At 36.7% G+C, this 13249-nt stretch overlaps 1 protein-coding gene across 1 annotated transcript; it reads left to right on the top strand.

The window, feature by feature from the left end:
- Nucleotides 1-344: 344 nt before the first annotated feature.
- LOC139152474 (tektin-like protein 1) lies at nucleotides 345-10948 on the top strand. Its single transcript, XM_070725625.1, has 5 exons — nucleotides 345-894; nucleotides 3421-3525; nucleotides 5704-6159; nucleotides 6495-6704; nucleotides 7819-10948. The coding sequence occupies exons 1-5, from the start codon at nucleotides 496-498 to the stop codon at nucleotides 7999-8001; spliced, it is 1353 nt and encodes a 450-aa protein (XP_070581726.1). The 5' UTR covers nucleotides 345-495; the 3' UTR covers nucleotides 8002-10948.
- The last annotated feature ends 2301 nt before the right edge of the window (nucleotides 10949-13249 follow it).

Genomic DNA, 13249 nt, shown 5'->3' on the forward strand with positions numbered 1-13249 from the left:
TAAAGCTTCAACAGAACACAAACACTCGGGCAGTGTCCCAACATATTTTTCTATGATAGTAGAGACATTGCTCTTCATTGGTGTAAACATTTGAAAGGGATGGTGAGGGGTGCGTGATTGTCTCCAAAATGTTCGCTCAAAAGGTTGAAATATCAATTTACAGTGTAAAACGCAAAAATAACCACCGAATGCCTCAACTGATAAGTCAAAGAACCATAGTTTGTCCCCAAAATCTCCCACATAGGCAGTATAAAACGAACTGCCCTAGACCAATCACTTTGTACGTTACAGATGCATTTTACCTGATACCAATATGGCGCTGAATTGTCTCCGCGAAGTAAAGTTGCTTGGCAACACGTGTTACGTACCGACGCTCAGTGTCGGACAACTATCATCAAGGAACAGGGCTCACGACTTCAGCTGCAGGGGACTTGCCAAGGTTTTTGCTCGTTATCCTCTCTTTTTTTCAGCCTTTCCACTGACAAATGGACTAAAATGGCAACACTAATGAATTCTCGTCCATCTGTACCGTTGGCCACGGCAGTAATCGGCCCGACAAGCTGGCGGGACGACACCCTGAAAACTATCAAGGTGGCTCAGGAAGTGGTGAAAAAGAGCGACAAGGGCTGTGATCTCGGGCGGACACTGGACCCCCTCCCATCACTGAGAGACACTTGTGCACAGCAAAGCAATGAAGTTATTCAATGTTATGTTAGAGAAACTAGAGCCGTAGTCGTGAAACTTCGTGAAAGTCTGGTCGAAACAAATGAAGAAATTAAATTACTCATCCGTAAGAAGGAGGCTCTCGAAAAGGCCCTGGAGCACAGACGGAAAGACATAGCTCTGAACAAATTGTCCATGGAAGTTCGACTGTCCAGACCATCTAGGGAACGGGTAAGTGAACTAAACATTACAAAAACAAGAACGACAACATCGCTAACTAAGGTGACATGTTTGTGTCTTCTTGTACAATCGACAATATGAGAAGCCTGTGGGGTTTCAAAACATTACAATACTGAACAACAACAGCGGAAATGCTTCCAAGATGGCACCTGCTCGACGCCGCTCGTGACACAATGGCAATATACAAACAAATGCCAGACCGGGAAAATAACGGTGTTATTATTCTCCGCCGCGCATCATCTTCGACCGAAATCAGTCAACGAACTCTTATTACATTTATATAACTCTTATTACATTGATGCTTTTAGAAGAAAGATCATTTATAAAACTGACCAGTTCTCCAGCTCAGTATATCAAATGCTTTCATGATGTACGGGTTATCGGTCTCCAAGTTCCAAGACCCCAACCCAACAAAAAATAATCATTGTTATCTCGAACTTCAAGAAATGTTTCACCGTGATGCTGAAAACCGTCTCTATGACAGTAATATAAAAAGTGAATGGATATTTATGAGTCTCGCTTCAAAACGCATCCTTCACAGGTTTTAATGGAGTATAGTTTCATGGCTCTGGTACCCTGTAACTCCTATTGTTATTTTTATTAGCTACTTAAACAACAATGAAAATTTGACTCACTTGTCAGAAGAACTTCTCAGTGCAAGAAAAGAGGATTTTTTTTCATAAAAAAGGAGACGTGGCAATTAAATTTTGTTTTCACTCTGCGACTAGGCCCTGGGTAAATTCCTATTGTTGTTGCCAAGAGTCAGTGAAAGTGATCATTTTATTCTCTCATAAGTAATTGCAGCCCACGCTCTGATGGACCAGTCAGAACAAATGGCAATGGTCTTGCTCCAGCGAGTTTTTTTTGTCATATTAAATTTATTTTGTAATTGATCCTCTGAAATTTATGGGCATTTCCTATTGCAGAAGTAAAAAAAGACTCTCTGCTATTGCTCCATGGGTAAATAGCGTTTCTAGAGACAGTCTGCGCATAAATAGAAAAAATGCAAATTCACCTTATTTTACTCCTGTCCTAGCCTGCAAAAAATCAACAAAGCAAAACATTAATCAAATGTTAAAATAGTCATAAAATTACTTGTGATGCAGCAAAAGAAAGACGAAAATATCAGCAAGTGCTTTGTTTTTACCCCTAGTGACAGCTTGCTATTAAAAATGCATCTTCTGGACAGATGTATTTTTAATGTTGGCCACAGACCTCATTGTGGTCGTTAGGCAGTTAGTTATATAACTATTAAATTTAATAATTTATGTGCTTCTTCTGAAAGTAAAAAAATGTTGTGGTTTATTTTTGTACAATTTAGACGTTTTGGTGTAAAAAATAGAGAATGAATCACATAATTTCATAAAACTAACATGTTCTGACATTTATTTCTTGTCTTTCCTTGTCTAATGGTTTCTTCTGTTGCCAAATTCTCACATGTGCCCTGTGCATTTCATTGCTAGCTTATCCTTTGTGCAGACATTTTGTTTCCCTTCCTTGGTTGAGGTGACGATACTGTCACGGTGAATGTCACAGACAAAAGGTAGACTGTATCTGACACACAAAGGCATTGTTTGTTCAAAACAAGCTACCCCCATTCCTTGTGTTAGACAACTAGAGATAGTTTCAGTGGTGGATGTCAGAGCAATAACTGGTTGCCCAGATCCTGTCCAACTTCTGTCACGGTATTTTCTCTTAAAGTGTTTGACTGTGTATAGTCCATGTGAAAGAATTCCTTTAGTGTTTGGGAATTAAGACATGGTTATCAGCTTACTGCAGTTGCTATGGTGGGGCAATGTGTAGTTGAAGCATTCTGTCCTTTCATGTACAAGATTAAGGGAAAATTAACACATACAGCTCTAATTAAATGAGAATAAAGCCCACTCTATAGCAAAAGATTGGAAATGTTTTTCTGAGGAGGAGTTGTAAGTGTTAACAATCATGTATTTTTGAACTTGTGGAGTAAAATTATTTTTCATTTCGTTTCATCAAGTAGAGTGTAAATTGCATACAAGGATAAAGCAAAGACAGGTCCTTCCAGCAAAATCTGGAAATAACAAATTAGTGCAGCAATTATTGTTCTGGAATGATTTCTTTATATTGTCACATTTTTCAGAGCAACAAAATTTTACCTTTTCCAAGTCTTGAGGGCAGTTGAATTAACAGTGCAAAAGCATAAATAGTTCATAACATTTTCTCAAATTAAAAACTTTTGTCAATGTGAATGTTTGATAGTCATCATCGGCAATGCAGTTCAGGTAAAAATGCTACTAATCAAAAGTGAATAAATTAAACATCTTTATTTAGTCACATGATTGAATTCATTTACGCTTTAATCTTGGTAACAAATTATCTTTTGCAAGCGTTTACCGTATTTTATTTATCCTTCATAGGCTCATGTTGAAATTTTCCATAATTATTGCCAAAAAACAGCATGAGAAAATTTTTATATTTTGCATAAACCAAACCATGTGTGCTGCAAACGTTTGATAGTTTAGTGTTATTTTTTATTCACAGCCTTTGGATGGTGCAGATGGTTTGTTGGAGTCTGAGAGAAAGCAGTTGCTAGAACTCAAGAGAATGTTAGAAGCACAACTGAGAGCTGTACAAAGACAGCTTCAGGTAAGTTGACCTTATTGTACACCATCTCCATCATCCAAAAAGGGGAGTAGAGAAAAGATGGTTATAACCTTCAAAAGAATATATGATTAAGGTTCCAAGACAAGAAATTGACCTTTTTAAGCTAACAATTCTCTAGTGGTTAATAAGCTCAGAACCCCCGTAAATTACATATTTTCGGAAAGCCTAGATATAGGGGAGCATTTTGTTTACCATAGTGTCACCATTGTTTACATAACTATCATGTGACAGGTAATTTGCATAACCTTTCAAAAATCGGTTTTCACAATGTTTTGTTTTGAGATATGTGGCTGAAATTTTTGTGAGTGCAAGCTGTCCTAAGGATCTTCCAAAGCATGTCTCAGAATTTTTTTAAACCTTCTTAAACAATTTTTATGCCAGAAAAACTTCCAGAGCAGTGAATTTAACCCTAGTTGATTACTTTAAAATTTTGCTCCAAAAAACTAAGCAAGATATAAAAAATCTGAGACTTTGAAATAGCTTTGTGACAGCTTGCATTCCAGAAAGTTTGAGTTAGATATTTTGAAGTATTGAGACAAAACATAGGAAAAACCGATTATTGAAAGGTTATACAAATTACCTGTCATGTGATAGTTATGTTAATAATGGTGACACTGTGGCTACCAAAATGTTTCCCTATATCTAGGCTTTCAGAAAATGTATAATTTACGGAGGTTCTGAGCTTATCAACTACCAGAGAATCATTAGATTAAAAAGGTCAGTTTCTTGTCTTGGAACCTTAAGCTATGCCTGGTCGTCCATTTATCAAGGCATCTTACATAGTAATAATATTTATTCTTATGTATATATCAAATGAAAACAATATGGTAAAGAAAACACTACCAGTTATAGCAAATTGTTATGCAAGAAAAAGACTGAAAAATAGTTGCTATTGGCACAAACTGAGTTCAGCCTCACACTCAGAATTACATTGATCTACAGTGTGTATTTAAAATAGTAACTTTTCCATGGTATCACAAAACAAAATTGAATTACAATGAATTTATTGGTACAACAGGCAAGAGGACAAAGATATTTCTAAATTTTCAGAGACACCACAAATAATAAGAAACCAAAGGACATGAACATACCAAGAAAATTGTGATACATATTACAATGAAAACTACTGATGAAAGTTATGGTGAAAAATATCAGAAAAGTACAAATCTAGGAGATCACTTTTCAGTTCTTGTTTACATCTATATTTTGATGAAATATTTTTGATTTCATCTGGATTATTGTTCCACACCGAAGTACCAGTAAATTTAATAGAGGTTTGCCTTAAACTGGTTCTGAATTTTGGAGGATGGAAAACATTTTTATCTTTGGATCGATTACAATATGTATGATGAATTGAGAAAAAGTATGATTTGAAAGGTATGAGAAGTGTATCATGATGTACATGAAAAATGAAAATGGCGAAGTGAAGCTTGTATTTTTCATACACATCAATATTAAGGTTCTTAAATAAAGGCACATTGTTGGCATCATAACTACTGCCTGATACAATATGCATAATTCCTTTTTTAATGACAAATCTGAAAAATATAATTTTAATGTTATTACCCCATACCTCTAAACCAAAGGAGATGTGAAATAAAATGAAGGTATTATACAGCATAACGGATATTGCTTGTACGACCATAAATCTAAATTTATCAAATATTCCAGCTAATTTACATTTTTTTCAAATGTAAAGGCTATGAAACACCTACTATTTAGTTTGGCAACACAGAGTCTATAGGCATAAAATACACGGTTATTGTGTACATTTGAATTCTTGTCCGGACCAGAATTCATTTGTCAACAATAACAATGCAGTCTATACACATATACCCCAAAGGTTGAGTTGACAAGCTGAACACTGTCAACTGTTTGGGCAGGGTAGAACAAGAAACTCTGGTTGACATAAAACACAAAAAATCATCAAAAGTTACAACTTAACTACCAGCCTTTTAATATAATGAAATTTGAATGTGGAATCTCTGAAAGCTGGGTGTTCTATTGATAATTTGTTTTGTAATCAAGCATACTGTGAATTATAATGACAGTGGCTATTGGTAAACTTCTAGAAAATGTTCTGTGAAATTAGGATTCTGAAATCATGCAGGCGTGTTCAGAAATGATTGTTACTCATGGTTATACTTGTCATTTATTTAGGACCTGGATCAGGCCCGCAAACGATTGGGCGCAGTCGTACAAGAGCGTCAACGTGTTCTTGATCTGCTCTGTCATGCTGCATCATCAGTAACCAGTGGTAGGAATTCCCGGAATATGCACCATGCTATTAAACCCACCTTTGGAGCTAATGGTCTCGGGTACTCCGGGCAGATAAATTTGAACATGCGCCCAGAAGGTCGGAGATCAGCAACTCCTGCCCAAGGTGGGGAGGAAGCAGAGCCACGGTCAGTGTCTCCACTGCTCGATCCACTGGGTCCGTTTACACCTGAGGCAGCGGCAGCCATGGCACAAGCCCGCGACGCACGCAACAAATCAGCAGCCTTGAGACGGGAGGTAGAAGATACGATTCAGAGAACTGAACAACTACAGAGAGCTTCACACAAAGCAGTTAATGATGGAATCACACAGAAACTGGCAGAAACCACAGCACTGAAAGTAAGTCATATTTGAAAAATTGATTTCAGAACAAACAACTAACTTTGTGGTAGTATGTGCTTTGTGCAAAATTTTGCAAACAAACTTTCTTCTTGGAGGCTCCCAATCATTCATAATAGTGTATCTCACATTACTCTGAAATTCTCAATTTAAAAGTAAAACAGAATGTTACCGTACTAATCTAAAATGAGATATGCCAGTCAGTTGATTTTACCCTTCAGTCCTCAATTTTGTAACATATTCCTATTGTTCTGTCTGTCAAAGTTGGATCCCTACACAGGAAACTAGGGTAACAAAGTAAAAATTTACTCTATTTATTTTCTCACTTGTGACAGCAACATCTTCAAGTACAGTCTGGGGAAACTCGTGCTGCTATTCACCGAGCACAGCGTTGGTTTGACGCAACTGAAAAGGCGAAAGGTTACACTGTTGGTCCAGAGTCACAGGCAGACCTCATGACTCGTGAAAGGCTGGCCCGTCCAACAGTCCGCGTTTATCAACGTCATCCAGGAACTAACTTGCCAGAAGCTCAAGATATCATTAAAGTAAGTGAATATCTCATGTTGAATTAAGAATAAGTATACTTTAGGCTAAAGTAATTAAATTCTTTGTTTTGCGTCCTAGCACTTAGGGTTTTTTGAGGTTTTCATTCAAAAAAGCAGTGTATCTGAATAGGACTTTACCATGGAACTTTTCTGCTCAGAAGTTGCTTACAAATTTTATAAAATGTACTTAAAACATCTGCATGCTTGCAGAATGTCACATTATACCGGTAGTGTAAATTATAGAAGTGAAAAAGAAGTTACAGCTGTTATTCTTGAGTGGGTTCTCATATTATATAGAAACAATCAAGTAAATATAATACTTGAATGTGTGAAATTTTCTGTGTGTGTTTTTGAACAGCTTTACCTGCCAACATTTCAAAATAATGAGTGGATGCAGAACAAAGAATTTATTTACTCTGGCCAAATTAATAGGAAAAAAAATCACTGCGGGTTTTGATTGGTAATTGAAACTCGTAATGGAACAGTGGAAAAAGACATGCTCCTTTTTGGATGTTTTTTAGGGGAAAAAAGCAAGTTATGGATGACAAGACTCAAAATGAAATAATCTTGAAGAGAGACACTGTACAAAGGGGTCATTTTGCATAACCAGTAGGAGTTGTACTGTTTATCAAATGTCATGCAGTTTGTATATCTTATGCAATGTTTTTGCCTAAAGTATATTGGATAATAGTTAAAGTTTGTGGGATCTTGGGTACTATTTCTGTTGTCCCCTAGGATAGAATAGCATTGATATAACAAGGGGCACATGATTTGGGAACCCTGGTGAAAATTACCAGGCTACCGGTCTTATTGTTATGACATGGTTATTCTTCTCCGCAGGGTAGAGTAACTGAGGTAATGGTAATAAATACGCAAGTATGCAAAACTCATTTAATTTATGTAACTGAGACAGCAGAACAGAAGAAAAGAACAAGTACTGTACATATTGTGAAAAGACATGTGCAAACTACATTTTTGAATGTGCGTTTTCCAAAATTGTATAAACATAATAACACAAAATGTTTCATGACCAATAACACTGCAAAGTGTATAACGCCCTCTACAGGTAGAAAAGCCTAACTCTGCATATTTGTTTTTTTTAATTTCACTCTAGGGTGCTGCTGGTCTTGATGCATCATTGCTAGCCACCAGTCGTAACATCGGCATGTTGCAGTTGGCTCGTATGAGACTTGAAAACGACATCCGTGACAAGCATGGAGCATCCTCTGTGGATGCTGCCATAGTACGACTGCGTCGCAGGCGTGCTAACCATCGCTGGGTGATGGGCAGTGCGTAAATATTTACATCCATACCCACTGAGAAAGAAGAAAACAAACTTCAAAAAAATAACAAGCAGAAGCTGGTAAAGTGAAACGTCGAAAAATCGTGTTTTGCAAATTTGATAGTTTTGTGAAAAGTTTGAATTTTTTTTCTAAACTGTTTGTACACAAAACTTCCCACCTAACACACACCCTCTGATGTCAGATGTAAATTAAAAACTTTGTAAATATGCTGTGACAGAAGTGAACTACTTCAGTAAATATGAATCACTTTTACCTATGCAAGTTGTGATGTTTTTTATGATGATTCAATGATTTTTTAAGAGTGTAAAACAAACAAATTAGTGCTGTAGAAGGCTGATATATAATTTTCAGCTGAAGCCTAATCTAGCTTTAATTGTTGGCAATATTGTTGCCATCCAATTCCTTCTCTGAAGTATGGTCTATTCTCAATTGCGTACACAATGTGAATGGATCTGTTGTTCAGAAAAAAGGGTTATAAATCTGATCAGTGCGCTTATCCTGTAAATATTTAGCTGAAAGCTAGGGTTAAACATCCACACTGACGTAAAATATGATTTATGTAGGAAAATTTGAGTAATGAGCTAGTATCGTATTAGAAAAGAGAGCATCAGAGGAATTGGAATTGAACTCATGACCCTGCTGTGAAGTTTCACATATCAACACATAGATTAGTAGCAAGCTTGTATTGGATCTGTTTTACAAGTAATCGTTTCTGGTGTGACCAGGGTTAGGTTTGACCTTTCAACTTTGCACAGCAGCCACTTCAATGGTACATTCTATGGTAGGATGTATAGTTATGCAGAACAAAAGCATGAGGAGACAACTTATTGAACTGGCAGTTAGAACATTCAAAAAATATCATGGAGAGAAAGAGAAAGATGGCATATTTTTGAGGCCTGTATTGTAACATCCAATCATGTATTGTAACATCATCAGAATCTCAGAATGCTGAAAGGTTGTCAGTGTCATGCTGTGTCAGGGTAAAAATATGACTGGGAATATTTTCTTGGCAACCAATGAACTTTGCACAAACATGTACTTCTGATTGTCTATCAAAGCTTTTCCTTTGGGGAAGGAGAATTTTGGCACAGTTTGGTGTCAGGAAGTGCCGTGATGAAAAGTTGTATGTATTTTGCTGATAGAGTGACATGTACGAATTGTGTTACTAGTGTGTTCACCATTATCACAACTCTCAATTTGAGATCTTTCATTCATAATCGACTCTTTGCTTTCAAAAATTGGTCGCAGGGTATCTCTGACTCAAAGACCAGCAACCGTTTTGTTTAACCCATCGTTTCCAATGACAACGGTGGATTCTGTAGCCAGGTAAATACAGGTCAAAGAGTTCAAGGTTGAGTTGTAGGTGGGAAATAGCAGAAAAGTGATATTTTATGAAGTGAATTTGAGAATGATATGTCTTAAAATCTACTTGCCTATAGAGGTGTTAGATTGTACAGAAAACAGTGCAGATAGCGGTAAGAATAACTGGTACACTGTTTATGGGTACATCATATTTAACATCAGACACAAAAAATTATCAAAAATTATGTGTAACTTAAGAAATTGAAATTCAGACTGAAATTTACTGCTTTGTGGGTATTTTTAACTTTTGTCTCTGATCAGAGACAGATGTGCACTGAGTTTGTACCAAAGAGTATATATTATATAGACTGTTACAAATATTTACACTGTGTGAGAAATATGCATCTCTGTTGTTTCTTTTGACAAAGTTTGAAAATCTTTCTATGAAATCTAGTTGTGTGTGCTTTAGTTGGTACAAATTTGCATTAAGCATCTACGAGCTCTGATTTTGTGAGCATCTAGCTTTATAAATACTAGAGTTAATCCATCACGATTTTATATGAACATAAAAGGAGAGAGACCGAGAAATTTAGAATTATGATAAGGATGTATTTGTATATAGAGAGTACTGTTTTGCCAAATATGCCTTCTTCTTAGACTGAAAGACTCAGTTTTCAGTTGGTGCTGTGGGTGTTGTGACCTTCAACCCTAACTTGGTTTGGGTCAGAGGTCGTCGAGCCCTCTGCACCTGCATAGGACTTAATCTTTCAGGCTAGTGCCTTTCCTGAATAACAAATGGTATTACAAAAAATATGAGAGCACCTTACAAGTGTGAATTTGACAGTATTGCTACCACGGGTAGGTTAAATTTTCAGCAGTATTAGGCTTGTGAAAGCTTGCATTCTGTGACGGTACAGGTTTGGATGTGGCTTTCTAATGTGGGGAAAATGAGATAAAAATTTCATCATCTTCCAACATAAATAAATGCTGTGTACTTTCACTTATAAGTTGGAATTGCCCACTTCAGTGAATCATGGGCTGTTGGATTGAACATGGAATGATTAACATCTGAAGAAAATGAAAGTAAGGTATACACAGTGGTTGTTTCAGCCTGTCTGCATTTGACAGTTTCACTAGACTTGTATTTTTGATTTTGTGTGGTTTACACAAGTTACACTCTGCCCAATGCCTATATAGATTCAAAGACAGTTTTTACAGGGGCCAGCCATAGCACAGATCAACACAAAATATTTGCAGTTTAGACACCTACAATAAAGATGCACGGCAAAGCAGTTGTTTATACATCCAACCAATTTTTGCAAAACAAAACAAAAAAGCTGCATCAGTTGAAGCATATAGGAACAACAAAAAAATCACTGAACTATCACATTCCGTCCATGAATTTACTATTTTTATTTAATATTTGTTTGTGTGAGCGTTTGTTTGTGATCTGAGAGCAATAGACATTACTTGTCCCCATGCTCATCACACTTGTCTCTTTCTGAACCACATTGCACAATGATCATGAAATTAAAATTACAAAGGGAAAAAAAAACTATTGTAAAATTTTTTACAACCCAATCTCTACACTCTTGGCTAGTTTGTGTATATATTGAAATAAAGAGACTGCAACTTGTATGTACTTTGTCTTATCTTGCTTTCTTGTTGAATGTACTCGTATGGATCAGCTTGAAAGAGAATATTCAAGAATCTTTTATAGGGTGTGAGTTTCAGTTTGGAATTTCTCCAGCAGATGTAGATGTCATGTCCGGTGAATGTCAATCACCAACTTGGGCTTTCTCTTGATTGGCTGTTTCTTGTATGGATGTGGTTAACAATTGTGTGCAGGGCAGCCAATCAATGGTGAGGCATGAGGGAGTCGCTTGGGCCAGGTATTGGCCCCTGACTCACCTGTGTCCAGTGTTACTACAGCTACGAAAATGGCGCAAATGACCATAGACAGTTTAACATTTGGCGTACTTGAAGGAGACTGAGACCAATCTGCACTACCTAACCAATTGAATTTTTACAGGGTAACCGCTACATATGTAACAAAGATAGGACCCTCTAGGACTATGTTGACTTGTAACATTGTTACATTAACCACAGTCCCTCAACCACAGTGTATTTTCAGTCTTGCCACACATTCTTTATAATGTATATATATGCCATGGTACTCACCAATTTCTTGAAGCAGTAAAATGGTAAATTCACTGATCTTGACAGCAGTTTTAGAGTTACCAGAACTTACCATCATTGGATATGCTCACCCTGCACTGAATTACTGGACCCTGTCAATTCCCTAGATGGCTTGCAATATCAGTGCATGCAAGGACAGAAAAGGTGCCCCATACTGTTAAGGTGTGCAGAGGGAGCTGACCGTGTCTTGTCTGAAATTATGCATGAGTGTGATGGTGAAAAGTGATCTTTTGTAGTTTTCACTCTATTACATTGAAAGCCAGCTACATGCTTAGAATGAGCAATGAAAGTGATCTAGATGTTATCTCACTTGTGTAATGGGTTTGTAAAGTTGTTTCAAACTTTCCTACAGGACCAGCACTTGCAGTAATAAGTTGTGGCAAACAACAGACAGATGATGGTTATATTGTTTCACAGTAGGTCTTTCGCTGTAATTGTTTATAGCAATAAATCAGTCAGCCGATGGGAACTGATTAGTGTACATGTGTGTGTGTGTGTGTGTGTGTGTGTGTGTGCACATGTGTATGTGTGGTTTTCTGGAGGACAAAGAAACAAACGGTTTAAAATATTCAGCCATTGGTAAAACAATGTGTTTCTTTTCATCTGTAACATTTTTGGGCAAAGAACTTCAAGAAGAAGGCAAAGACAAGAGTACAGCTTGACTCTGACTCAGCTGATTTATGATGTGCTCAGGTTGGACATTACAGCAAAGGTATACTGAGGAAGTTGGAACTCACACTACAAAGCTGGCATCTTAGTCATTGCACAGTTCCCAGTGAATGGGATCACTCCCTGAATATAAATGTTACACCAGAACTGGTGAACCATGTAATTGGGTACAAGATAAGGACATGTAACAGCTTTGCATTCTGGCACAATGAGACTTATTCTGGAATGCATTTCAAACACTACACAGAGAAGTAAGGATCTGTCTATACCCTTATAGAGTTTTGTATATGTTGGTCAGAAGACGTTTTGGTTAGGTGGGCTTCTAAATCACTTTACTTTCTTTTTTCCCTAGGATATGAGCTGTCTTTCCTGATTTGGGTTTCAGTAGCCTAACATAAGGTTATAGCACAGAGTCTTACTGCACACAGTCAACATGGTAAAAATAGGTTTTCCTGGCTTCCTTAGTGGATCCTATTTTTAGTTTTGATCTTTGGAAATTAATCATATAAACAAGCGACCTAGCGGCGATATAGCTCCGCTATGTTTATTATGTAGAGAGTAACTATTTTTGACACATGTTGATGAAGAAAGTGGAAATCTTTGATAGCTCAATGCAGTGGCTAGAAAAAAGTGGCTAAAATAGCTGCAAAAATACACAATTGAAGATTTCATCACACTTTGAATATATCACATCGGATCATCCCTAAGAACATGTCAACCAAAGCTATCTGATGAGTAGTTTTTTGAGAATAAAATTTTCTGACCAAAAATGGCAAAAATTGCCCCAAAAATACAAAATTACAGATTTCATCAGAAATTCAATATATATTACTTAGCTCATCTGTAGAAACCTGTATACCAAATTTCAAAGCTATCAGACCAGTACTTTTTGAGAAACACATTTTTTGACCAAAAATGGCAAAAATTGCCCCAAAATTACAAAATTGCAGATTTCATCATAATTTCAATAAATATCATTAAGGTGATCTGTAGGAACCTGTTTACCAAATTGCAAAGCTACCAGATGAGTAGTTTTGGAAATACACATTTTTTGACCAAAATGGAAAAGAT

The sequence above is a fragment of the Ptychodera flava genome, chromosome 16, assembly GCF_041260155.1.
Source record: "Ptychodera flava strain L36383 chromosome 16, AS_Pfla_20210202, whole genome shotgun sequence".
Lineage (NCBI taxonomy): Eukaryota > Metazoa > Hemichordata > Enteropneusta > Ptychoderidae > Ptychodera > Ptychodera flava.